Source organism: Chaetodon trifascialis, chromosome 16 (genome assembly GCF_039877785.1).
Source record: "Chaetodon trifascialis isolate fChaTrf1 chromosome 16, fChaTrf1.hap1, whole genome shotgun sequence".
NCBI classification, from domain to species: Eukaryota; Metazoa; Chordata; class Actinopteri; order Chaetodontiformes; family Chaetodontidae; genus Chaetodon; species Chaetodon trifascialis.
In genome coordinates, this window is record NC_092071.1 from 5,896,484 (window position 1) to 5,923,853 (window position 27,370).

The following is a 27,370-nucleotide window of genomic DNA, read 5'->3' on the forward strand; positions in this document are numbered from 1 at the left end:
ACCTGAAAAGTGCAGACCTTCAGGCTGTTCAAATGAGTAGTGATTTGCACTGGTGGTGGCGGGGTCCGTCTTTCCCGTGCTGGACTCAAAAGGTCATTGTGTGCACAGCAGGAAGCAAACGTGTACTGGACTAACCTCTGAAGACAAGCTGCAGGTTATTACTGCACGTGTTCTTTGGCCTTGTTGACCGTCTTTATTACAACGATATAATAACATTAATCCTAACTTATGAAGCGAGTAGCTCCTCTTCTTCTGTGGTGTTTCTGGCAAAGCCTGCTACCACATATGTAAGACCAACCAGAGCCTCAATATTTTACAAACATCAGGCCTTTCATATTAAATGTGTTTAATATTTGTTTGTTTTCATTTGATCTTTTCTTTCGTCATTCTGCCTCTTTCTCCCTCCACATTTCCTTCCATCACAGCTGTGAATCCAGAGTTTCTCATGTTTGGTGACATTTTCAGTCATTTGTTCTCTATAAAAACACACCCGCAGTTTTCTTCTCCTGATTTAAAATCTTTATTTTCTTTGACCTTCACTGAATGTTTTTACATTTCAAGCAATCAACCAGCAGTGAAACTTATCAGATTTAGATTAAATACAGCATAAATAAAACAAGTAAACAGGTTCATCACAACTAAAAATATGACTGTAAAACTTGTTTCCAAAGCATTACAAGTTACCTGAAAACATCAATTCTAAGAAAAGTAAAACACAGTGGAGATGAACTGAAGTTTGCTTATGTTCCTTTAAAAATGAAAGATCCGGTCTGTAGGATTTAGTGGCATCTAGTGGTGAGGTTGCAGATTCCATTCTGGATTACTGTATTAAAATAGCGGGGCAACACAGCAAAGCAATCCTTATTTTCAGTAGATTATACACTACTGAAAAGATGCTTCTGAATATTATATTGCACTTCTTCCAACACCATAAATCTTACACACTCCACCATTTAATTGTGACATTTCGTTGCAGCAACACAGATCTAAAAAAGTTTTCTAATACTGTGTGTCGTGGATGAGTTTATCGTGTCAGTTCGTGGTCAGATGTGGATCCTTCACCTCCACAGCCGGTAGACTCCCAGAGCGATGGCCAGGCAGGAGAACACAGTCGCTGGGGAGGAACACAGGCGAGAAAGCCTTGAACCAAAATCCACAGAGTCACACTGAAACCCTGAGACGTCCCAACATGTTTACCTGCAAGGTAGCGAATGGTCTCCAGTTTGAGAGATTCCAGGACCGTTTTGAGCGAGGCCACCTGGAGGTCCATCTTCTTATTGATCTCCATATTGTCGTGCTCCAGGTCAGCTTTCTGGTGACATCATCAACCAACGGCATCAAAAACAACCAGACAGTTAACTGAGTGATGAAAATAACCTTACAAAGTCCGCCTTTGTTCCTCCAGTCAGCGAACACAATGGGTGCAGATTTATATAGTAGTATTATAGTTGTATTACACAGTCAATTTACCTTGTGATGAAACTCTGTACTGGCCTCCATCAGCTTCTTCTCCTGCTCAGTAAACTAATAGAAAAATACAAAATTAGCTCTAGTATCCCTGAAGAGACAAAGGACTCTGTTGTCATGCACACACCATGTCAGAGATCCTGCTGCTCTCCAGGTTGATGTCCAGTTTGGTTTCTGCTCGGACTTTCAGACACTCCTCCTGAACAGAAACATCCAGAGAAAACACACAAAGTAAATACTACATATGCTTGTTGCTTTATATCCCAACAGTTTACTGGACGACAAACTAGCTAACAGCTGCATGTCAAGTCTTATGAACTGATCAAACAGTAGTAATGAACACACTTTCTCACCTGCAGTCTGTTTTGTAGCTGCTCCAGCTCTCGCTTCATTTTCTGTGGGAATTATAAATAAATAGAGAGCGAAACAAAATGTGATGATAACAAATCTGATGTCCTAAAACAACATCCACACAGTGGTGATATAACATATACTAGTACAACAGTCACAGTGAGCATTTTTCTGCATTCACAACTTTTACTTTGAATACTTTAAGTGTATGCTTACATATTTTTACTGAAATAACATTTTCAGAGCAGGACAATTATTTCTAATGGAGTATTTTTACAGTACAGGACACAGAAATAAAACGGGACACTGAACGCATCAGATTGAATGTGTTGTCGTACCGTGTTTTCAGATCGAAGGTTGGCAAACTCGCTCTTCTCCAGGATCACCATGTCCTTCCTGATGGCGTCCAGGTGAGCCATGATCTGCTGCACCGCGATTTCCTGACAGGGGAACAGCAAACATCATCATCGGCTGAAAGATTATATCATGTAACTGAGTACTGTAACTGCTCCCCTCCTTCACTACTGGCAATGATTTATTCAGCTCCACTCACTCCTCACCTAAAGTTAATGAATGCAGTTCTCTCATATTCAGCAAAAATAAAGAGACACTGTGGCTGCTGGAAATGCTCAGCGTTAACCGTGTTTACAGACAGTCATATGTTCACCACAGATGGATTGTTGCTGTTAAAATGTTACTCAGACTGCACTAAAACTCACTATTTCTGTTTTTGTGTGCTTCATATAGTATGCGGTATAAAGTTCAACATAAAATGCAAAAAAAGTGGCCTACCTGGTGAGCTTTGGTCACCATGTCTTTATAAACGATGTCCATGTTTGCTGTCGTCAGAGTAACCAGAGCTGAAACTATCAGCTCTGCCTGACGCTTCTCAAAACCTGCACAAAAGAAAACAACATTCAGGTAAAAATCATGTCGAGGACAGAGAACAACAGTCTCAGATAAGTTCTCCTTAAATTTAATTCACTTTATGAGTTGAATACATTTTTTTTTTTTCAAATGACTGTAGATCAATGTTATTGTTCTGGGTTGACTGGTGTTTCTCACCGCTGTTCTCCAGCTCCTTCACCATCACATGGGAGTCAAAAGTGAGCTTTCGCTGCTCCAGAGGCGTTAATTCAACTTTCCGCATGTCAAAGGTCAGCACGGGCGCCGTCACATGCAAGTCTTTCTCACACACGCACACGCACACGCACACACACACACACACACAAAACACAATGAAACTTCTAAGAATTTAGAATGATCAGACTGTAACTAAGTGGCTAAGGCAGCAGCTGGTTAGCTTAGCTTAGCATAAAGACTGGAAACGGGGAAACAGCCAGCCTGGCTCTGTCTAGATATACACAAAATCCACCTACCAGTACCTCTAAAGCTTATTGGTTAAGATGTTATATCTTGTTTGTTTCTTCTGTGCAAACAACAAAGTGTAAAAACAACAAGCAGCCTTTCAAAGGGGTTGTTATGTGTCAGGCTGTTGGTTGGGAGTCAGTTACTTCCTGGAGTCTCTGCTGGTTGCCGGGCAACTGGTCCTCCAGTTCAGAGGGAATTATTGTACTTTTTTACGTCACTGTGTGTATTTGACAGCTTTAGTTGCTTTACAAATTCTGATTATTAATATAAAACATAACAACGAATAAATTATGATGTATTATTATAGGTTAAACCACCCAGCAGTGTTTAAAATCATTAAAATTATCTACTTAAACTCGTAACAGAGTTATTTCTACACTGTAGTACTACTGGTTTCAAGTGAGCGACTTCTTCCACCACTGGACCCAGCATGCATTGCGGTAAGTGAGATACTTCAGAGGATGTTGAATTAGACTTGCTCACCTCTCCAGGTTCTGACCCGTCGAACGTTCCACCGCCGCAACAGCGCGTTCATCCCGGAAGTTTCTGCGTTTATGAGTTTCAACAAAGTTTACTGGAACACGAAAACTAGTGAGACGGATTCCAGGCGGTCCAAACACACCGTCTACACCGTGAAGTCACTACACGAGTGCATACACACAGCTGACAGAGCGGAAACAGTGTGACAGCACCAAAGGGTCCGACGAAAAGTGGAAAGATCAGTCTGTCCTGATGCTGCATTCAGGGACGACGGGAATTTTTACATACTTTAAAAAAAAGAAAAGAAAAAGACAGTAATGGGTGTACTTACGGACAAATTATGAGACGAAAATTACAACATTAAAATGCCGCATAGGCGAATGCATCAGTAATAATAATTCAACAGTATAATGTAGAATAATCTAACACATTTAATGCAACATTTAGTCAACATTGCGACATTTTTTTTAGTCATTTTCTCTTTTGTAGGATTTTCAGTGCAATAGATTGTTTTATACTTTTTCAAAGGACCTGAAATCAGATCAGATCTGGTCTAAGGACCCTCCGTTCTAGAGGACTCACAAACTGTAAAGTAAACTGTAAAGTAATCACTCAGCAGCGGGCACATTTTATCCGTGAATTTCGTTTTAGACAAGTTCAGTTTACACAGTGTCAGCCGCGGAGGAGCCAATAAAGTTTTGGTTACAAAATCGAAACGTCACTGTCATGGCGGCGCCCGTGGTGGACAGTTGGAGCTGGTTTCCAGCGGTAGCACTGGGAGTTTCTTTTTTAAAATGTCTGTTTATCAACGCCTAGTGAGTGGGAATACTTTTTAATGAACTCTTTGCATTTAGTGGTGCAGTCTCAAGACAAAAGTTTTATCTGTTAAATGATAATTTAAATGTTGCCATGACGCCTGTTAGCATGGGGCTAACAAACTGAGTATCTAACGTTAGCTATAAACAAGAAAGTATGACTTTAAATGAATAGTTATGTTCAGGAAATTGTTCATCTGTTGGTTTCAGGGGAACTGGTTGAGAGCAAACTGTGTGCAGCTATTTGTTATATTAGATATTATATGAAGTGACAAGGGATTGTTGATGTAACATTAACTTGACGTGTTATTAATTTCCTGGTTTATGGAGCCAAGTAGCCTCTAGATGGCGCCGTTTGTCAAAACAAGGTCATTTTGGAGTTAAATTGAGAAGTTACATACGGATTATTGATTGCCGTCTGTGGAAATTGTGTCGGGTTCCCTTCATCTGTAGCACATGAATATCTCATATACAGTAATGTCTACCGCAAAAGATCCTTTCGAATTGTGTGCAGGTCTTGGTCACACTAATCCAGACTTGTACGTTTACTAATAATTGATGAAAGTGCCATTTTTCTGTGTGGGGTTTGGTGTGTCTTTGCCTCCAGAGTGAACAGTTAATTTGCTAGTGTTTCTGTCTCTCAGCCATTCCACAGACTTCGAGGTGCACAGGAACTGGTTGGCCATCACACACAGTCTGCCGGTGTCCAGGTGGTACTATGAGGTCAGTATGATGGACGAGTTACTCCGCTGCTGTTATTTCAGGCAGGAAGTATCCTGTAGGCACCATGATTGTTCCTAAATCTTGCTAACCATTTCAAGACGCTGGCCACCTTGCCTGAAATGAAGACAACCTCCACCTACATCATAAAACATGTCTACACTTGTATGAATTTGGAACTGGAGTTATGTGGTTTTCTTTGTTTTCTGTTTAAAGTGACTCTGTAACATCGGTCCAACAGCCTCTGGGTTTGACTCGTTACTGAAACAGTTATTAATTTGCACTTTCCTTGTTCAATGAACTATTGAGTAAGACAGTCAAAACATTTTCTTCCCCTGTAGAACACGTCAGAGTGGACTCTGGACTATCCTCCACTGTTCGCCTGGTTTGAATTTGGTCTGTCCCATGTGGCTCAGCACTTTGACAGAAACATGCTGGTGGTGGAGAATCTGAACTACGGCAGCCCATCCACTGTGCTCTTCCAGAGGCTGTCGGTCATCTTCACTGACGTGGTTTTTATCTACGCTGTCAGAGAGTGAGTCCCGAATCTGATCACAGCGTTCAACCTTTATTATCTCATATTAAATCTTCAGCAATCCCTTAGAGAACAGGTGTTATTTGTACAACACAAAGGTGATTCACAGCAGTTTAGATGAAACACAATTAAAAGACAATTAGAAGCTCAATACATAAATTGTATTATTGGTGGCTGCTTTGTGCTTCCTGTGTAAACATTCAGCACCAAAGTGAATCTAAAAAGGTAAAAATTTCCACATAAGAAATGCGTGAATAACTAAATGAACATCATGTAGTATGTCAAGCTGCAGGTGTTTCCTGTCACTTGATCTTGATTGGCTCTGTCTTCCTCCAGGTGCTGCAGGTGCGTTCAGGAACAAAAAGGCTCTCGGGACATTTTGAACCGCCCGTCCTTCATCCTGGCTGTCCTGCTGCTCTGGAACTTCGGTCTCCTCATCGTCGATCGTATCCTTCAGCTGTGAGAAAATTAAACATCTAACAGCTCGTCATCAGAAACGATCAGCTCAGAGTTTCAGTGACGTCAGTTTTTGTGTTTGGAATCGTTTTGCATCAGGAGGCAATGCGGCTTTCAACAAAGAGGCAGCTCAGATAAATCCTGAAAACATGGACAGCCTTTTTGAAAATACATCAAAATTTGCTTGTTTGTTTATAAGTCTTAAGTCTGCTGCAGCAGTTCAGTCGCCTGGAAACGGAGTACAATGATCTGACGTTTCTGTCACATATAAGGCTGCTGTTCATCTTCAGTGAAGCTCAAAGGCAGCCGTCTATCGGATGTTGTCTGGTGAAATTATTAGAAATCCTTGTCAGTTAATGGTTTTTTTTTTTTTTGATACTCAGTATTTCCTTTTCCAAAAAGTCAACTGAGATCTTCCAGCTAACCTGATTCTTCTGAAGAATATCTAAAAAACTTAAAATTGATTGATGGAAAGATCATTTTGTTGCCCCAGAACGTTTTTCGTGTCTGGTATCACTGTCACTCAATCATCATGATGAACGTGATAAAACTTCCTTCACATTTTCCCACAGATATTCATTTCCAGTATAACGGATTCTTGTTTGGCTTCCTGTTGCTCTCAGTGGCAAAACACCTGCAGGTACAAACCTGAGGCGGCCGCACACTCTTAATATCTTCACGTCATGTCACTCACAGGCAGCTGTATAAATAAACGTTACTAGTTATTCAAAAAGTGATTATTTGATTTCAACAACCTGCTTCAGTTCATTGGTTTTTGTTTTGTTGTTTGTGTCGAACAGTCTCGACACCTGCAGGGGGCGCTGCTGTTCGCCATCCTGCTCAATCTGAAGCACATCTACCTGTACGTGGCTCCAGCGTATGGCATCTACCTGCTGAGGAGTTACTGCTTCACTCAGGACAACAAAGGTACCACACACACCTCTTCCCCCATTGCACTCTCACTGTTTCAGATGAGGTAGCTCAAGGTAAAAACACTCCACTAACGCATGTCGATTGACACAAAATTAATCTGTGATTTCTTAATTGATTAATAGTTTGAGTCATGAACAGTAGTTGCAGTGATGAACAACCATGAGCTGCTGCGTCTGTGCTTCAAGTTCGGCCCTCATTTCCCGTCATCTGTCTGTAATAAACATACCCCTCTTAAAAAATATAAAACAGTTCACAGCCAAACTCCTCTGATGTGTAGTTTTGTTGGTGAGAGTGTGTTTTGTTTTCATGCAGACGGTTCTGTCAGATGGACGAGTTTCAGCCCGCTCCGCCTCCTGGCTCTGGGCAGCATTGTGGCCTCCGTCTGCGCTCTGTCCTTCGGCCCCTTCATCGCCATGGTGAGTCTCCTGTCTGTCAACATTCAGTCACTCACAGATTTCAAGAAATGACGATTAATCAGTTCTGTTAGAGTTCTGTTAAATATCAACATATTGACTTAATCTCTTTTTTAAACCAGAGATACTGCACCGCTGACTTTTGTGTGAGTGTTGTTTAATTTGTTTCCTGTCACTTTGTTCCTGAGTCCTGATGAAGATGTGTTTATTTCAGGGTCAGCTCCCCCAGGTCCTGTCTCGTCTCTTTCCCTTTAAGCGGGGCCTCTGTCATGCCTACTGGGCCCCCAACATCTGGGCCCTCTACAACATACTGGACAAAATCCTGGCGATGCTCGGTGAGGCGCCACCTCCTCCTAATGTCTTTATTTTTTACAAATTTATTCTTGCGTCAGCGTAAAGCAGTACAATCAACACCTCTAAGATCTGTTTACCTGGTCAGGTATTCGTCTGAAGCTGCTGGAGGAGGCGGGGCTTCCTCGTGCTTCCATGACGGGCGGGTTGGTTCAGGAGTTCCAGCACTCGGTCCTCCCCTCTGTCTCTCCCTCCATCACACTCGTCTGCACTTTGCTCTCCATCATGGTGAGTTGCACCAAACTGAGACTGAGCAGGGATCAGTTTATCTTTCCTTATTTAATTTTGTTTATTTAGGGACGCCCCAATAAAGTTTTTTCAGACACTCAAGTTTCACTTTAATCTGCCAAGTTACTCACAGAATTAACTTCAACAAAAGGTAGTGGTACAGTAATCAAATGCAGTCTTTTTCATCCTCCGACCCTGCTTCTGAAGCCGGCAGTAGCATCCATCTGGCGGCGTCCTCGCGGTGCTCGGGGTTTCCTGCGCTGCCTGCTGCTCTGCGCACTGGGCTCCTTCATGTTCGGCTGGCACGTCCACGAGAAGGCCATCCTCATCGCCATCCTGCCTCTCAGGTCGGTGTCCCATTCAGCTCTACCCTGTGGAGTTAAGATACCAAAGAGACAGATTTTCTGACAGGAGGTAAACTTTGACTGAAGCTGCTGGAACATTTGAAGTGATTTCAAAGCTTTTCGTCTCTATTTCTTCCCGTAGCATCCTGGCGGTTGAGAGCAGAGAGGATGCTGGGATCTTCCTGGTTCTTACCACCACAGGTCATTACTCCCTGTTCCCGCTGATCTTCACACCTGCAGGTAAACGACAGACAGACAGGAAAGAGGATGAGGACAGAAATATGTCTGCTAAAGTAGCTACATTTCAGGTTTTGAGAAGTCCTCGTTTCAGTCACATGTTGTTTCATTAGTTTTTCCATTTGGATTTTTAAAGCGCTTAGATTCAGTTACAGAATGAATTTGAAAACCTCCTCTTACTTTTGAAACCACACTGCAGGTGCTGTGACCTCTGACCTTCGTAATCCTCACAGTTCAATCATCAGCATGTTTGAGCCTGAATGTCGGTTTGTTCAATGTGTTTTGCAGAGTTGCCCATCAAAGTGCTTCTGATGCTGATGTTTGTGATCTACTCTTTCACTGCTCTGAGGAAACTTTACAGGTGAGAAAAAAATTTCATTTGTTGATATTAAACTTAAAAAATTATGTTTTTCATGCAAAGTTACATTTTACATTTCTGTGTGAAGTTTGCATGTTCTTCCCGTGCATGCGTGGGTTCTCTCCGGGTACTCCGGCTTCCTCCCACAGACCAAAAAACATGCTCATTAGGTTAATTGATGACTCTAAATTGTCCGTAGGTGTGAGTGTGAGTGTGAATGGTTGCTTGTCCTTGCATGTGGCCCTGCAATCGGCTGGCGACCGGTTCAGGGTGTACCCCGCCTCTCGCCCATTGTAGCTGGGATAGGCTCCAGCCCCCCGCAAACCCGAAAGGGATAGGCGGTATAATGGATAGATGGACTGAAACATCATCATTTAATCACTCTTACACTGGCTTCAGTACTAATCAATAGACAGACTGCACCGCATGTTTGAGGTTGAATTAAGATTTTTAAAAACTCAGATAATTGTTTAATTAAACATAAAAACATAACTTAACATTTTTATTTAAAGATTAAAATGTTTCTGGATCACTGTTGGAATTTGTTTTGTACTCATTTTGTAATCAGATTACTGACTCTCTCCTCTCAGTGGTCAGGGGTCCCTGCTCCATCCTCTGGAGTCCATCTACCTGCTGGGACTGGTGGCTGTGGCGGTCGCCTGTGAGATCGTCTTCCCTTTGTCGCCATGGCAACAGAAGCTGCCCTTCCTCCCCCTGCTGGTGACCTCGGTGTACTGCTCCATAGGCATCTGCTACTCCTTCCTGCGTCTGTACGTCAGCCTGCTGAGGCAGGAGGAGAAGCCCAAACAGCTGTGAGACGGCACTCTGGACCTGAGAGGTCACAGGTGAGATGCCAAACACACCTACATCCCCTCTACGCACGTGTCCCTGAGGAAGACACTGAGAGTCTGACTGCTCACTGTGCAGATCAATAGGACAAAATGACGCCATCTCTCCAAAACCTCCGTTGTTGTCGTCCGTGCTTCTGGCCTCATTTGAGCTTTTTAACATGTTTTTCTTCTTCTTTGGAATATTGACCAAATACAGTCCACATGACATCACATCCTGGTATTTCCAGCAGCTACCGTCAAATTTGGCAGCAGAAAATGTTTGAACATCACCAGTAAACATCCATCCATCCATTATCTATACCGCCTATCCCTTTCGGGGTTGCGGGGGGCTGGAGCCTATCCCAGCTACAATGGGCGAGAGGCGGGGTACACCCTGAGCCGGTCGCCAGCCGATTGCAGGGCCACATGCAAGGACAAACAACCATTGGCACTCACACTCACACCTACGGACAATTTAGAGTCATCAATTAACCTAATGAGCATGTTTTTGGTCTGTGGGAGGAAGCCGGAGTACCCGGAGAGAACCCACGCATGCACGGGAAGAACATGCAAACTTCACACAGAAAGGCCCCGCCTGACCCGGGGATCGAACCGGCAACCTTCTTGCTGTGAGGCACGCGCACTACCTGCTGCACCACCGTGCAGCCCACAGTAAACATCAGTTTTTGATATCAGAATCAAGCATCGGACTCTTTTGTTTCTTCATGAGTCGACTGGTCGCTCTTCAGGCTCGTAAACGCTCTCTGGTTCCGTTTGTGTTGGTCTGTACAGAACTCTCCTGACCTGCTTTGTGTTGGACCACAGTGTGATCAATACAAGGCAAAAACAACTAAAGTTCAGTGGTACTTTAGTCCTTTTCAAATTCACCAAACAGTTCTTAGTACACATTTTTTAAGAGGCACAACACATCAAGTTTGGAGTCACCGTTAGCACTGATCAGTCTGTGAAAACAATACCGTCTTAAATAACCCCTGATGATGTCACAGTGATGTCATCAGGGCTATCTAAGCTTAGATTTGCAGACTGCAGATGTGTAACAGAAAGACACCAGTGCTGCCTCAATGATGAAGGTTTACAGGCTGCGGAGGCACTTGTGTGATTGTTAATGTTCTATCAAGATATTGTCATGTGGCATTGAAACCTTCTTAAAATGATCATTATATTTGAGGCCCAAGTGTCTCAGGTTGATAATTAGTGGTCATTGTGTACATTCACAGTCACAATTCACAATATACTCGAAGTGTCAGACCGGACTCAGTATCAGTACGTCGGGGCCAAAAACACATTATCAGGAAATTCCTATCACCCAGCCTTCATTGAACCCATCATCACTGTGACATGGGTACTCATCTGAACCAGGTGCATGCTGGGATAGGCGCCAGCCACCCACGACCCTTTATGGACGGAACATCACTGGAATGATTTGACTCTGAGCATCTGACCAGCTGAAATACTGTTCATATTTATTTGAAAATAACTCGCATTGAGGCGATGCAGGCTGGAAACCAACCTGTGCTCCTGCTCTCTACATCGCGGTCGGCGGCAACAAAATTTCTCGCACTCATCACGGACTCTTGGTGCAGAACTGTAGTAACGGAGGTGGTATCAGCTGCAAGATAAGATACTGATAAAACTGGATGTGATTTCACCTGAAACCTGCAGGTGGATGAAACAAACTGACCAGCAGTGACAAACTACTTCCTGTTTTTTAACAACAAACCATATGGACCAAAACTGAAGTGAAAGATGGACAATGATGTTTGTTTTTCTGTACTTTCAAATAAAAGAAAGATTAATTTATGCTGTTTGTGTGTGTGATGATGTCTACTGAACTGTTTCATATCCTCAGCTGGATTCAAACAAACAGAATAGTGATTTTAATTCTCACAGCAGGTGAACAAAAAATCTGTAATAATCATCTCTCACTGGTTCGTTCAAATAAAAGACACAATTTGTTTAAAAACTTTATTGATAAGGCAACACAAAACATGATTGGTTAAAACAAACACACATTTTCACTGTAAAACCTCTATTGCACTATAAGAACTGTTAGCATTGATGCTAACCTGCAGATCAGATCGGACTGTACGTCTATCAGTGAGCAGCTTTGAGGACAAAATGTCCTCTTTTCCTCAACTCTAACCATCAAGTCTGAGTTCATAATCAGTTTTCAGTGTCCAAACATTCTCCTCCATCGTCTTGATCTTGTCTCACACGTCATCATATAAAAATAAAAAGGTTTACAGCACTCATATCATTCAGTAGACTCCTTTGAACTTCAAAGTAAGCGACCAGTCTCACGAGATTAACTAACAACTTAAGCTGTAAAGTAACAATGTTTACATGTCATTGTGCATCCAGAGATCGCTGCTGCTGATTTATATCAAAGTTTCTCAAAGATTTGAAAACACATTGAAGCAGTTTAAGGAATTCTGCAGTCCTTCAAAATAAAACCAAGTAAATGACAGTTTGAAGGTTTTACATGCAGGAAAAACTTTCTGTAGTTAGGAACACTTTGACCGTCCTGATGGTCTAGTTTGGCCTGGATTGGCCTGGGTGAATTTCTGGACTGGCCTGGTGCCAGAGGAGCCGAGGGATCAGTTTATGGAGGATTATTTTGTCCTTGGATACACTGCTCAGCTCCGTGGTGAAAGCAAGAAATGGAGTTTAATGGCTTTTCACAGGTGTTTGTAAAAAGAACGGGACTGTTTGAGTCTGTTTTTTTTGTTTTAAAGCAGGAAGTTTTCTGAGCCTTTAGTTAATATTGTCCTCCTCCAGCTGGCAGGCAGGCAGCTGCCGAGCTTGTCCTTCAGAACAGAAACCTCTGTGGTGGTGAAGCTGTCTGTAAATCTGCTCCATTACGGCTCAGGCTACTGAACCTTTTACAGCATTAAGAGGATCAGCGGCTGCAGAGCACAGACCAGCTCATCTCGGGACACACTGCCAAGCATGCTCACAGAGACGGGGCTGACCTCGAGCCGTGGTCACCGTCAGTGGTAATAAAGATATTCTCAGACATCCATGCGTAAAAGCAATACGGCTAATATCAGCTAAATAACATGTAAAATAAATACAATGACATTAGAAACAACGAACTGTGTTCAGCTGCTCTGCCTGACATCAAACCAAACTCGTCGTGATAGTGAACTGAATCTCTAGCTTTGGGGCAAAAGACACAAGACATTCAATGGGCATTTTTCTCTCTTTTCTGACATTTTATAGAGTAAATGGTTTATAATGGACTAACTATAAAAGCAATCAGCACATGAATCGATGATGAAAGTATTTGTTAGTTGTGTCCTTCAGTAACTGATTTTGTTAGTTTTTTTGGTTTACAGGTTGCTCAGTCATTCATTTTTACAGCAGAAATTTGTACAAAAATCACCTAAAATTAGGTCATGATATGACTTTGCTAAAGGCTGATAATTGATATGTCAGTAATATTGAATTTTCTTGCAGCCACACCTCCAACCAAATACTGGAACAAGCTGATCAGCTCCATCCTCAGTATTTGACAACTGTTCTTTATGCCAGCATAGTTCTTGAATTTCTTCATCCTGCTTTGACTTTATCATCCCCTGCTCTTCCTCTCTCTGGTGTCAATGAATTTGAAACCTTTTGAATATAGTCTGAAGCTCATGAGCCTTGAATTTTAAGTAAAGTAAAGCAAAGAATAACATTTTTGAGAGAAATATTCAAACACAAGGCTCAGTGGTTTTCATGGCTGCTAAATGTTCAACGTTTTCTGCTTCATTTTAGACACATTCGCCCCAAATCTGGCTGAAGTTTCAGGGCTTTGGTATCCTTAGAAAGTATTCTGTACTAGTGCCGAATCCTGATTCTGATAAGTTTCAATATTTTACTGAATAATAGTGTAGTACAAAATGTTTGTTTTGTTTAACAAAAATCCTTAAATGTTAATGAATGAATGAATGTGTCAAAACAGGAACAGACGCACAAAAACTTGGTCTATATAAGAGTCTAAAATTGGCAAAAATTTGAATGAAATCAGGTTCTGTCTGATCACAGATTAAGTCAAGTAGATTATTAATCAGACAAAGCATTCAATGACAAAATGTGGTACTGTGGACAGTTTCAATACTCTGTGCTACAGACACAATTCAGTACGTATCAAAAGGTATGGAGGTTCGACACCCAGTCCAGGACATATTGGGTGTCTTTGGAAACTCGACTCATCACCATCATTCAAGACACAGTTCTGTGGGTTTGAACATTTTGGGACAATTTTGGATGATTTGTGAGATGAAAGTCAGATTTGCGACTGGATTTTGTTGGACTCCTGAAGGATCAAGTTAGACGCTGGAAAACAGAATCATCGTAGTCCTCAGACATGTTTTTCAAGCACAAGCTCCTTTTTCAGCCTGATAACCGCAGACAAGAAGAGAGGAGCAGCCGGATGCTCAGAGGCTGGACAGCCAATCACAGTCCATCGCAAAGTTTCACATTTTCAGAGTCCATGGTTTCCCACCGCCTCGCTCTGCGAGTCTTTTCTCTTTGTTTGAAGGGAGTAAGGGTTGATCATTGTCATAATTTAATAATATCATAACATATCTATTAGTCTTTGTTGTTCTGGTGCACCTCCGGCTCTTCGCTCTCATTCCGTCCGGCCCTCCACGATGATGACTAACACCGGTGTCAGGTCCATCATTTTCTTCAGCATGTCCATGATGTCATCGTGGTCTTTGGCTCCCTCAATGAACTCCTCCAGGGTCATCTCACCTGAGGGGTCAAAAGTCAAAAGACAGTTGAGGGAAGACACGGATACAGACATTAACCCAAACAATAAAACAACAGGATAGTTAGAAACATATGTAGCTGGATTTCTGTTGATGTTTAAAAGCCTGTAGACTAGTTTGTTCCCCTGTAGACCTCCTAGCTGAGTCCAGGTGGAGGCTCTGGTTGCACTTGAACGCAGCATTTTTGGCTCAAGAGATTTCCAGGAGGTGTCCAGAGCCTGTACTGGTGGATTTGTGTGACCATTAGTGGTCAGCTCTGTTAGGTTTCTGGGGAGTGGGTGAGTAAGGAGAATGACATTGTACACAATGAGGACTTTCCTGCTTACAGATGTCTTTGCTGTGATCAGAACTGCAACCAGTCTTTGATGACTTTGGTTTCATGCAGCTTCCACTGTAGGCAAGGATCCAGTGGCCCACTTCAGTATGTAGACTAGTAGACTAGCTCTTATCCTCATCGCTAACTATGAAGGAGTTTTCCATGCATCTATATTTTGGATAGCCCAAATAGCTTGGATTTGTTTTGTTTTTTTGGGGTTTTTTTTTTTTTTTTTGAGGGTTAAGTAACATTTATGAAATGCAAAGCTTTTCTCTGAATTTTTATTTTTTATTTTGGTTTTAAGTAAAGAACTTTATCGTCTGCATACATGTAGATTCTGCACTTTATTAGCAGTGTTGGGCCAATCTCAAAATGAACGGTGGTGCCTTTCTCTGTCCAGTGCTACCATTAGAACCCCAATTCCAAAACAACTGGGACTCTGTATAAAGTGTAAATAAATACAGAACGCAATCATTTGCAAACCAACTGTGTTTACCGACAACTGTGCGAAGTGTTCCTGAGCCCATGTAGTAATATGTTGGCCTGTAGTAGTACTAACGTCGGCACTGCTGGTAATAATAGTAGCAGAACCATTAGCATTGTTGTTATTAATAATATCGGCAGCATCTTGTTCTTTACCTTCTCCCTTCACATCGATCCTCTCAAATATAAGCGACACAATTTCCTCAGGGTCGATGTCTCTGTTTCGAGTAATGTCCTGGATGGCCTGTAGGGGGAGACACACACAGTCTGAGTTTGATAGAAATTTCAAAAACAGGAGAGAAAAACAAGTCCAGGGTTTCTGCTTGATGTAAAGATTTTTAAAAACCTTTGAAAGGTCAGAGTCTGCACTTTTGTTCTCCAAGTTTCTTCGCTTATGTTTTAATGATTGAGATGAAATTTGATGAGTCAAAGATTATGAGGATAATCTGATTGGATTTTTCCCAGAATTACAATAAAATGAGAAAATGGTAAATTAAGTGTTATTTGATGTTTCCATGTCTGTTAGATTTAAAATTTTATTTTTCATTTCAGGATTTTAGATTTGACTTTTCCAATTCACAATATCTGTTTTTCATTTAGATTCAGGTTCCTTTGACTTGGTGACATTTAATTATGGCCCGATTATCCTGAGCGCTAAAATGTAGTTTATGTGATTTAATTCTGGATCCTTCATTTGGAGCCACAGAGGGTTTAACCTTTCACAGCAGACTGGACGCACTGGTCTGAGGTCCACAGTAACTGGCATGGGGTCATTCGACCCACTTCCAGCAGCTTCCTGTTGGCTGATAGATTGAGCTCATTCAGCAGATTAGCACTCGTCTAATTTCAGAGCTAATCCAGCCCACTTTTCTGTCGCTGTGAGTGGAGCAGCAGCCTCAGCACTGCTGATTCACTCAGAGCAACAGTTTCTGTAGGTCATTTTACTCAAAGTGTTTCAGAGTTGCTGCTCTTCATCATAACCTTCTATTTGCACCCTTACATTTATTAAAAGCTCTAAAATACATTTGCCCCCTTTCCATCCAGATGTTTTGTGCATTCATTTTAATAGCTTTCTGCTAAATTCAGGCTAACATGTTTTGGTGTCTTTCTAAAATTTGAGAGCAAATGAATGAGATTATTCTTGTTTCATGCAGACAGCTGTGCTCTCCCTGCATGGATTTACAGGACAGTTTTAATTCATAAAGGTCAGAAGGTCAGAGTGTGCATGTACGTAACAGTTATATACATCAAATTAGCAACTAAATACATTTTAAAAGAAACACTGACAACCTTTTTTTCCCTCCATAATATGAGTTTTTTTTAGATAGTGATGGGACTCACTTTCCATTTCATCCAAATCACACAGCTGTTTTCCTTCCAGAGAAACCAGCTGAAACAGGGCTGTGTGGCTGTGACAAGTTATTTCAAACTGCATTTCTTTAAACTTCAATAGAGAACTGCAATGTACTCAACATAAATGTCTGGGGGACATGCTAACACCAACACATAGGCCTAAGACCCCGTAAATGCTCATCAAATTTGTTATAATGTCAGCTTCAGGTAAATACTGCTGTTCAATTAACAGACCTGTTTTTTAACCTATATTTGTTTACATTTAATCAAATCGGCTCCACTAAAAGTCTGCTGAATCAACTTAGTGGTTCCTGTTTGCAGTGGGTCACTTTGATACTGAAGAAAATTTTAAATGTGGATTTATGGATGTTTGTTCTGGAGGGAAATTTAAGATAAGATAAGATAAGATAAGATAAGAGAACCCCAGGAAATGCACTTCACACTGAAAGATATCAATGTATTTTATGTCTGTGTCTTCACACTTTGCTAAGTTCTGACTGAGAAGAAGTGAAAGTTTTGACTTAAATTCACTTCTCACAGTGTCTCTGTCTCCCCTTAAACTCGTCTGTCTCTTTCTTCTTGTCCTGCTGAATGTCCTCGTCTGTTACAGACCAGGTCCTGTAGTTTCACCAGGATTAATGACGAGTTAAATTAGTGAGAGGCACAGTAAATATTTCCTCCCCCCCTGTGATCTTCATCCTGGTCGAGGCTTTGGTCTGGTTCCTCTGTGATGATGAAGATGCGACCACATGATCAGAGCTGATAGTGACTGAAACCCTGAAACTGCACTCATTCATGTGCTTCGTGTCTCACTGGTGGCTCCACAATGCTGTGCGTTTGCGTGATTGTTACCGAGAAGATGGTCTCCAGCTCTTCCCTGTCGATCTTTCCGTTGCCGTCCTGGTCGAACAGTTTGAAGTACCACTTCAGTTTCTGGTTGATTTCTCCTTTCAGCATCAGACTGATGGCTGCGATGTACTCAACAAAGTCGATATAACCGTCCTGCAGACAGAAAGAAGGGAGGTCAAACCATCATAAGGCTGTGGAGCTCAGTGTCTCTAAAGATGCATTTTTGTTTTTAAGTTAAGGCCTTTTTTTTCTGGAAGCTTCATCAGCTCTCCAGAGCTAAAGCTGGATATCAAACCTGTAGAGGGAAACTGCAGAGGCATTGCTCTGATTCATAGCGTATAGGTATATAAAAGTATTGCTTATGATTAGTATGCTGCCCTTTTCACGAAGACTTCTCATCTTTGGTTTCTCCTTTAGTTTAGTCATCTGGAAAATGCCGCTAATTCTGCCTGTTGACCTCACTGGAGATCGAGCTCCACCTGTATGAGATCAACGCAGAGTGTGAAAGATTTTCAGCTTTATGATCATCAGTCAATCCAGTCTGTACAAAGTCACCCCTTGTAAACTTGTGAGTGTGTCGGTGTGTACTGGTTCTCTCCAGGGGTGATATATGTCAGTTTGGGAGACGTTGGCAATCAACCTATTCAGTCGTTTAGGTATGAACATCACAACAATTTCTCCCACTGCTGACTTGCACCACCGCTGGCCAATAAAATCCCCATATTCATGCCAATAAAATCGATTCAATTCATTTTAGAAGAGATTTTCACTGTTTGTTTGTGTAAATTATGTGTAACACAACAAAAGAAACTATTGTAAGCTGATTATCTGGTGTAGCTGCAAGCTTAGCGCTAAGCTAACCGTATTGGGATACTGTGTGAGCACTGGTCAGAACCAGAGGAGGGCAGAGCAACAGGTGTTACTCCTGTTTCCCATTCTGCTGATATTACCTGAATGCAACATTTATGTCTGGACTCATTATTTACAGCATGCAGGAGCTTTTCAATTGGTCCACTTCATGGTGGATTAACCCGGGACATCTCATCACACACACACATACACACACACACACACACACACACACACACACACAACTGGGAAATAACACCTGGTCACTTTGGACAAACACGTTGACCTGCTGCCGCGTATGTAGTCTAGAAATATGTCCTCTGAAGGAAGCAAAGCTGGCATACTTGAACAATCACACACACACACACATTCAACATACTTTCACATATGTACATATGTATGGACCATTAACATACACAAATATTCACGTACAAAACCCGACCCTAAGCCTCTGCTTCGATGCGTCATATCGTATCACAGGATGTGTTTCCTTGTTTGTACGTCTCTTGCACATAAAGTTTGTTGATTATTCTCCTGCAGAATCAATTAATAATTTTGTCTCTGAAATATCAGAAACTAGAAAATAGAAGCTCATCACTGTTTCTCAGTCTCCAGGTGACATTTTCAAATGTTTTGCTCCAAAACCCTAAAGAGATTCAGTTCACTTTGATAGAAAACCAGCAAAAATATTCAAATATGTCTCTCGTTAATTAAATAATCAGATTGATTTTCAAAAAATGATGAACGGGATATGAAAATATCACTGAATACAACATTGAATTATCCCCCAGTCCTACTGCATATGCATTTACTTGAGAGTTATTGTACATTTATTATACGCACTTTTCATGCAAGCACAGAAATCTCTGAATGTTCGGTCATCCTCGCAGTCCAGTGTACACAAACTGTGTATCAAACTGAGTTTTCTTGGAACAACTTCTGATCTCCCCTCATCTCCGAGTTCTGAGAATATCCTCACCGAACCTCAACACCACACACTCTGAATCACACTGAATCCACTTAGCTGGTCATGAACACACACAGCGGAGGTAATAGCTCTGCATGCCAACACTAAGCCCATTAGACAGGGAGCCAGTGAACATTCAGAAAGTTTACTGATCCTGGCAATATTAGTACAATCCATCACGCAGTGCTGCTCATGAATTAAAATGTCTCGTAGAAAGGCCCCAGATCAGTTAAGTGTAAAAATGTTGCTGCCTTTTTGCCTTTCCTGCCAGTGTGGGACAATAAAGTGGCTCTGTGTCGTCCTTCACTGTCTCAGTAAATATTTGAATACATCAAAGGTCCGTCTGAATGCAGATTTATGTATTTCAAAGATAACCTGAATCTAATGTGAAACTTCAGCCATCGAATGTGACAGTTTTTTTACTGTAATCTTTCCTCTTAGCGTTTCCTCCTGTTGAGCAAAGACGAGATCTTTTAAATGTCCCCAACAAACAAATAAGAATAATTACAGCAAGAAAGAACTGTCAGTGTTCATATGAGCTCCTGACTGTGCTTTTAAGACAGGCTTAAAAGATTGTGACCCTGACCTTTAAAGCACAGTTTTGTTAATGTTCTAAACTTTTGTGCTTTTATTTCTCGAAAAGCAAAAGTGTACTTCCTCTCTGGCTGAGTGCACCTCCAAAAGCCAGTTAACAGAAGACATTAGTCAACAGTTTACACCAAACTCTGTATAAACACTTGAAATGTCACAACATCAGTGACATCAGCCTGGACTTCCTGTGTCCACTGTGAACATCACACGACTCTCTGCATCAGGACTGAAGTCACTGATCCAGACGAGTCACATTTGATTGTACGTTTTGTTCCTAGAAGTCAAAGCAGCTCTCAGCAGTGATGGAGGAGCCACTTCCTAAACTGAAAGTCAGAATCGAAACATGCAGCTGGGTCCTAAAGTCTCTGTTTGACCGAATGAAACAGTTTATTCAGTTACTGTTCATTAAGTGGCAGAACAGCACCAAGTCCTTTGCATGTTTCTCTAACACTTCCCGAATATTGCATGATATATACATAATATTACAAGTTATTTTCAATAAACAAATGGCCAATAATTTAACTGCTGAATCAGATTTCAGGTCAGTTTTATTTGACAGACTTATTCACTGGATTGTTTGTAAGACACCTGATTCACCATAGAGAAATGCCAATAAACTGCATTTATTTTTTACTTTTCCTCTCCTGTTGGACAGGATGGAGCTCAGAACTTTACATTGTAGATGCAGAGATTTCAATATTCATAACCTTTTTTATGAAATATTGCATTAATTTTCTTAGATGTACTGTGTATATTTATTTATTTGTTTTCACACTGATCAACATCATTGTAAATGTGCCAGTGTTAGTTAAGAGGATAATTTCCAACTACTGACCCTCGGCCAAATAAACCACAATAAAATATGGTTTTCAGTCCACCTTCTGTCAAACCTTCTGTCACCTTATCCTTCAGAATAATAATGAGCTGCATGCGGCCCCCAGGGGCCACCAAGAGAACTAAGACCACCACCTTTATTGGCTTTTTCATAGCTACAGAGGGAGCGGTTCCTCCTTCATGGAGTCCGCCATTTTGCACAGTCATGTTTCTACAGTGGCCCAGAAAGGACAAACTAAACACTGGCTTTGGAGAGGCGCTTTAAGCGGTCACCACAGGGGAGGGAGAGGCGAGGGGAGCTCAGTTGGTTGCACTCTGCAGCCTCACTGCTAAATGCCACTAAAACTAACACACTGGTCCTTTAACAAAAGCTATTTGTAACTAAAGCTGTCAGATAAATGTAGTGGAGTAGAATCTCTCTGCATTCAGAAGGACACTTTTGTTCTATTCATATTGTGCTTTTATTCTGCTGCTTCTTATCATTTTAACATTTTAAGTGTGAGTGTGTGAAACGCACCCCGTCCATGTCGAAGGTGAAGAAGACCTGGTCCACGTAGCTGTTGGCGTTCTCCGTCATGCCCTTCAGGCCCAGGATGGCCTTCAGCTCGAACAGCGTGATGAGGCCCGACGGAGACTCGCGCATGAACTTGTTGTACCAGTGGTGCATGTCCTCTGCCAGGATGTCGTCCAGGTTTGAGCCGTGGTTCCCCATTGGTGCGTTCCTACAGGTGCACCGAGGCAGAAAAGGAAGACAGAGGGATTCTCCTCACCCCAAAGGAGCAGATGACGACCGGAGCTGGGTTTAAAAAAAAAAAAAAGACAAAACCAGCAAATGACCTCAGACAAGAAGTGCAGCTCTTAATCTTCAGCTTTGAATGTTTGATGGAATCAAAAGCAATGCGAGCTTGATGAAGGAGTCCGCGATCCTTGTCTTGGGACAGAGAAGAAGAAAAGTGACGAAAGGAGTCAAAGAGGTTAGAAATCCCAGGTGTCTGCAGAAAAGCCAGCAGGCTTCAGCAGCAGGAGCCGGCCGACATCCAGGCTGCAGTCACTTCACTCTGCAGCCAGAGAGCAAACCTCAGGACTCTCTAACCCTCTTAGGTCTCTGAGAAAAAAACCAAGGAAGCACCTAAAATAACTCCCTAATGAGCTCAGCCGTCCTGCTGCAGGGTTCTGCTGCCAGAGGCCGAGCCAAGAGGCTTTACCCTGCCGAGTTCGGGTGAGGGAGTGGGGCTGGCCCTGGAAGCAGGATGGTTATATAACAGGCTGACCTGGGTGTCCTCATTCAGACGGAGAGGTTCCCCACTGTGACGCCATCGCAGGACATGTCCACCTGAGGAGGCGGCTGACCAGGCAGGCCTTTAGTGGCTACTTTAACAAGAAAGATTGTGGGCTTCAATAAGACCTGCTCCATCATGATGCATCAAAACTGTGGTGAAAGGAAGCTAAGTACATTTACTCAAGTACTGTGCAGAAGTACAGTCTTTCATGGTCAAAATTCTGTGAAATCCTTCAAGCACAACCTTCAGTCTGGATCTCTCGTCCACTGAGCGAAACTTGACATTCTGTGATCTCCACGTTGAAGAAGTCTTCAAATTGACTCCAGTCCTAATGTGACATTTATTGATTAGTAGGATTCATATCCTGACCAAATTTCAAAAATGTTTGTCTTTCGTGTCTCTTTCAGCTTCCATTAATTAATCTGTTCTTTCTTTTCTTCTGTGCTGACACTTCAACATTTCATCTGTTTCTGTGCAGCTTCTCTCATTCTTAGTAACTGTAATAGGCTCAGAGCTGCTGGTATTGATCCAGTTAAACCTTTTAAACTCATATTGACAACATCAGAGGAACCCTGGGAATCTGACAGGCTAATCTTTTGTCCAGTTATTTCAGAATATCAGGTGAACAAACAACACCTGTTTGATTGTTTTAGCGTAGATATTTTATATTGTTATACAATAAATCATATACATATATTAATATAACAAAAAGCATTTGCGGCGATCAGGTTTTAAACTGGTAGATCGAGTCATTTATCTAAATGACATTCAAAACCCCGACAATCAGAGCAGGATCTGAGCATCAGCAGCTTTACTCAGAAACAATGAGTGTCAGCAGCTCGTCCTGCCAGCAGGTTTAATCAGAGCTGAGCTTTAATTAGACTCCACAGTGGAAAAGTCATGTTAATGATTCAGATAGTGATGGAAGTTACCACTGGCATGTTAAAGGACTACAATCTATCCTTAGCATTTAGCCTTCAGCATCGTCTGATAGCGTGACTGGGGCCTCAGTCTGGTTGTTTTATTTAAAGAGTAACCAGAGTGAAATACAGAGCAAATGAGGTTCAGATTTAGCTGCTCCAAAAGGTTTCTTACAGCACTGCATTGTGGGACTTGTAGTTGACTTCTTAATGATGTGATTGCAGAATCAGTCACATCTTTAAAATCACTTTTTAGATAAGCTAATTCAATTAATTTGTAACTTTGTTTGGAGACGCGCTGTATGAATATGTTGTTCTTATTATTCTTATTATATTCTTTTCTTTTTCTCCTTCTCCTCCTTCCTCCTCTTCTTCTCCTTAGTCTTAGTCGTATTCTCCTTCTTCTGGTGAACTGACGGTATCCATCACAGTGTAGAAACTCATGTCGCAGCAGGAGCCATGAGCACCTGTTATAACCATGTCCTCTCCCAGCATGCCTCTGGGCTCCGGGTTTGGAGTTTTTGGCAGTGAATCTTCAGTTTCCAGCCTTCTTTTGTTGATCTGTGTTATTTCAGGCCACAGTTAGACTGGATGTGAGTGTATCAGAGGATCAAACAGATTATCCAGAATAAGATTTAAATACAGCAAGCAGCAGCAGCCAGGTTTCCTCCTCTCTCTGAATCTCTGTCCAGGTCCTTCTTTTCCAGGTAGAAACCTTGAGTAGATTAAGAGTTACTGAATCATGTGGAGCTGTGGAAAGCCCTGTGTTATCACTGAGCTGTGATTCACCCTTTGCACCAAAAAATGGGATGACAAATAATACTTTTCTCCTTTTTTATTCATATATCTTAACATTGCAAATCATATTTTAATTTGTTTTATTAATTTTTTTTTTAATTTGACACAACTATCATTGGATTCTCTATTCGGATAAGAAAAATCTCTTTTTTCACTTTCAGCTTCATGAAACCTTCCCCTGATAATCAGATGGATGTCCTTTTTCCAGAAATCTGTGTGAACAGGTTAATAAACTGAAGCTGCAGATGAGTTAAATGTTTGCGTCTCTTTGAGGTCGTTTGTGTCTGTAGTCATTTGTTGGGAGAGTTTAAATTTCTTTACTCAGGTGCTTTACTAAGTACAAATTTAAGGTGAAGTATTTTCATGTAATGATACTGTATACATCTACTTCAAATTTCAGAAGGAAATCTTGTACTTGCTACTCCAGGCCGCATAGATATTAGCTTAAACAACCTACCAGGATATAAAGTAATTAAAATCAGTTTCCCCTTGATTAGCAACAATGTTTTGAGTACAGCTGGGCCTTTCTGCATAATGAGAACTCACACAAGACATTAAAGAGCAGATAACCACAAATGTAGCGAAAATATGCATTTATTAATCGATTCCAGTTTCAGACTTAAAGGCACAATGTGGCATCTTCAGTTTTAAAACTTTTCTTTACAACAGAATTTACACTTTCATGACCCTCTGAGTCTTTGTACAGTTAAAAACAACGAAAAGCTCCATGTGAAAAAGTATTTTTTATAAATCTTTGGAATAAGGCACCAGGCGTCCTGTCTGAACGCTGACATCAAGACAGGCATGGCATTTTGTTGCGCAGAAAGCTTTGGTGCTATAAATAAATGTACAGACACCAAACATCACAAATCATCATCATCATTGTCGTTGTCGTCGTCATCATCATCATCGTCAAAGCACCAAACAGCAGGAAAACATGAGCACGAAAACAAAACAACACATTCGATTCTTACAAAAACAAACAAATGCAGCATTGCAGCGTAAAAAGGCTTTGAATCGAGGATGAGTTAAGGCTCTTTTAGGAGTCTTCTTGTCGAGCTGCTTTTCGTTCTGAATCAAAGCTGGAGCTTCAGTTAAACTCCTGATATTATCGGCGATTCTTTTCAAGGAAACGTCGTAAGACAGAAGAGAGACTTGCACTCGGTTTCCTCGCTTTATCAGAGTTTTAGAAATGTTCGTCTGCACGGAGTCCAGACTCTCAGACAGGCCTTTTCCATCAGGCCTCGCTGCTGCAGGGTCTCCCTCCCAGCATCCCAGGGGCTCAACATGGCTGCGGTGCTCCTTCCAGCCACAGGTCTGATCATTCATCGGACTGAACACTGACTCGTCTCCTGTGGGAGAAAGAAAACACAACATTGACAAATCATCACGATTTAAGTTGATTTGTTGAACTTGTTGGTGAACAGTTGCTTATTTCTACTTTGTGTTACCTGATAAATGTAAGTCCAATTTTCACTGTCTTTTAGGTCTGTTTTGGTCTCTACCAACTGCTGAAGGAAATATCTGGATCTTTAGCTGCTAAGTGCTCCACTATGTCCACCAGCTAGCCTCCAACAGTTCCTGAACTATCTTGTACCACCTTAAAGGCGGGTGATGTCGGATCATAAATTGGGAAATCTGCAGAATGGGCTGCGTTGGTTATCTTCCACAGTTGTCCACTAAAGTGACACATTACTCCCAACACTGATTAAGCAGATCAGAAAATAGACCTCTGACTAAAATCTAAATGTAATGCAATGAAAATGAGAAATAAAGGTGTGGTTCTCTCTAAAGTTTAGTTGGATAAATTGGAGAATTCAGTGTTGAAGCCTGTTTTGTGTCTTTTGGCCTCTCGATTGTACAGTTCACACAGGAATCACCTTGATCTCCTCTTCTTCTTTGCTGTCTGTGTTTGTCACTCCTTCAGTCAAATCTTCTTCCTGTTTTTCTTCGGAGTTCTTCCCCTGAGCTTCTTTCTCCTCCTCCTCCTCCTCCTCCTTTCGTCCTGATGAGGATCCTTCTCCCTCCTCTCCTCCCGTAGATCCTTCCTCTGCCTCCTTCTTCTTCTCCTCTTCCTCAGTGACCTCTGTGCTGATCTCTGAGCGATCTTCTTCGTGGGCTTCGTTTTTCTCAGGACGCGTTGAAGCTTCTGATTTATCCTCCTTCACCTCATCTGTTTGACCCTCCTGGTTGAAAACGTCTCCTCCCTCCTCGCCTCCTCCTGTTGTTTTGTCTTCTGGTTCACTCGGGGAGCTCAGAGATGCATCTTCTTCCCTGTTGGCAACACCAACCTCATCTCCACTGCTGGACTTCCTGTGGCGGCGGGATGGAGGACGTCGCTTGATGGAATGGCGAGCTCTGCCCTGGAGAAGGACCAATGGGAGCAGACACACACAGGTGAGGTCATTGCATTCAGAAGCTTTTTTTTTTTGAGTAAACACACCACTGATTTTATTTAATTGGTCGTTAAAGGTCCCCCACCCCTCCTACAAAAGATTCAACACATTGAGGAGAATGGAGGAACAATCCTTTAACTCACTGACTCACCTTGATGTTGGTGTTTGACAGGATGGCCCCCTCCCCCACAGTGGGAGGGGCTTCAAATGAGGCGGGGCCTTCCTCTTCCGTAACCAGAGAGGTGGTGACAGGGCTGGTGGGGGTTGTGGTGGAAGAGGTGGTTACTATGGTAACTGGACTGGAGCCAGGGGAGGTGGGGGGGAAGGTGGGAGGCAGCAGCCTGAAGCCAGGGCTCTTTGGAGAGGGCAGCAGGGCCGTGGGAGAGAGAACGAGGCTGGCCTGCACACAGACAGTGATGTCAGAGTGATGTCAGAGTGATGTCAGGGTGCAGCTCTCTGTCCACACCACCAGAGGGCAGCAGAGTCCAACAGAAACCACCTGGACTCACCTGGAGCTTCTCAATCAGAGCAGAGTTCCTCTTGGCAGGTACTTTGGCAGGTACAGGAGAGGTGACACCTGGTGGCTGCTCACACACACACACACACACACACACACACACACACACACACACACACACACACACTTTAAGATCAGAGCTAGGAGGAAGCAAGCACCTGCTTGCTGTCATCAGGTGAGACTTGGTTTGTTCGTAATATAGTTAATACAAATGTTTATTTTGTGCATTAACTGTACATATTTTATATTTAAAAAGTGCTTACTTGTGGTTTTAGTAGTGAACTTAAGGTTTAATTGATTTTGTTTTAATCGTAATTCTGGTTGTTGGTGAGATCAAAGGTTCCATTTAAATACAACCTGTTGTTTCCTTATGTCTCTTTCTCTCTCTCACACTCACCTCCTGGTCGTCTCCGTGTGTTTTGGGGAGCTGTAAGGAGCGAGGAGGTCGGCGTCTGACTGGCTTCTCCTGGTAAACAAACCATTATAATATTAATCCACTATAATTTCTTAGTATTACTTACAGAAGACCAGCAGCTACTAAGGTGTGCAC

General features: G+C 42.0%; 4 protein-coding genes across 4 annotated transcripts in view; 1 reads left to right on the forward strand and 3 right to left on the reverse strand.

The window, feature by feature from the left end:
* Window positions 1-506: 506 nt before the first annotated feature.
* ccdc90b (coiled-coil domain containing 90B) lies at window positions 507-3,941 on the reverse strand. Its single transcript, XM_070983108.1, has 9 exons — window positions 3,673-3,941; window positions 2,884-3,003; window positions 2,611-2,714; window positions 2,157-2,258; window positions 1,821-1,862; window positions 1,595-1,666; window positions 1,471-1,524; window positions 1,198-1,312; window positions 507-1,114 (listed from the first exon to the last, which is right to left on the reverse strand). The coding sequence occupies exons 1-9, from the start codon at window positions 3,722-3,724 to the stop codon at window positions 1,059-1,061; spliced, it is 717 nt and encodes a 238-aa protein (XP_070839209.1). The 5' UTR covers window positions 3,725-3,941; the 3' UTR covers window positions 507-1,058.
* A 454-nt stretch (window positions 3,942-4,395) lies between these two features.
* On the forward strand, window positions 4,396-10,023 carry alg8 (ALG8 alpha-1,3-glucosyltransferase). The gene is made up of 13 exons (XM_070982858.1): window positions 4,396-4,484; window positions 5,129-5,207; window positions 5,546-5,739; window positions 6,076-6,185; window positions 6,768-6,835; window positions 6,996-7,122; window positions 7,441-7,544; window positions 7,756-7,876; window positions 7,981-8,120; window positions 8,328-8,467; window positions 8,607-8,704; window positions 8,990-9,062; window positions 9,650-10,023. Exons 1-13 carry the CDS (start codon window positions 4,396-4,398, stop codon window positions 9,873-9,875), a joined length of 1,569 nt encoding a protein of 522 aa, XP_070838959.1. The 3' UTR covers window positions 9,876-10,023.
* Window positions 10,024-14,415: 4,392 nt separating this feature from the next.
* On the reverse strand, window positions 14,416-21,996 carry guca1d (guanylate cyclase activator 1d). Its single transcript, XM_070983883.1, has 4 exons — window positions 21,427-21,996; window positions 17,672-17,821; window positions 15,623-15,710; window positions 14,416-14,650 (listed from the first exon to the last, which is right to left on the reverse strand). Exons 1-4 carry the CDS (start codon window positions 21,619-21,621, stop codon window positions 14,526-14,528), a joined length of 558 nt encoding a protein of 185 aa, XP_070839984.1. The 5' UTR covers window positions 21,622-21,996; the 3' UTR covers window positions 14,416-14,525.
* A 2,489-nt stretch (window positions 21,997-24,485) lies between these two features.
* Window positions 24,486-27,370, reverse strand: part of dub (duboraya) — an 8,827-nt gene continuing 5,942 nt past the window's right edge. Inside the window, exons 3-7 of the mRNA XM_070983055.1 lie at window positions 27,218-27,286; window positions 26,813-26,887; window positions 26,455-26,703; window positions 25,788-26,270; window positions 24,486-25,259 (exon numbers count right to left, since the gene is read on the reverse strand). Of these exons, the coding sequence (XP_070839156.1) occupies window positions 25,233-25,259; window positions 25,788-26,270; window positions 26,455-26,703; window positions 26,813-26,887; window positions 27,218-27,286 (903 nt within the window). The 3' untranslated portion in view covers window positions 24,486-25,232. The remainder of the gene's footprint in view (window positions 25,260-25,787; window positions 26,271-26,454; window positions 26,704-26,812; window positions 26,888-27,217; window positions 27,287-27,370) is intronic.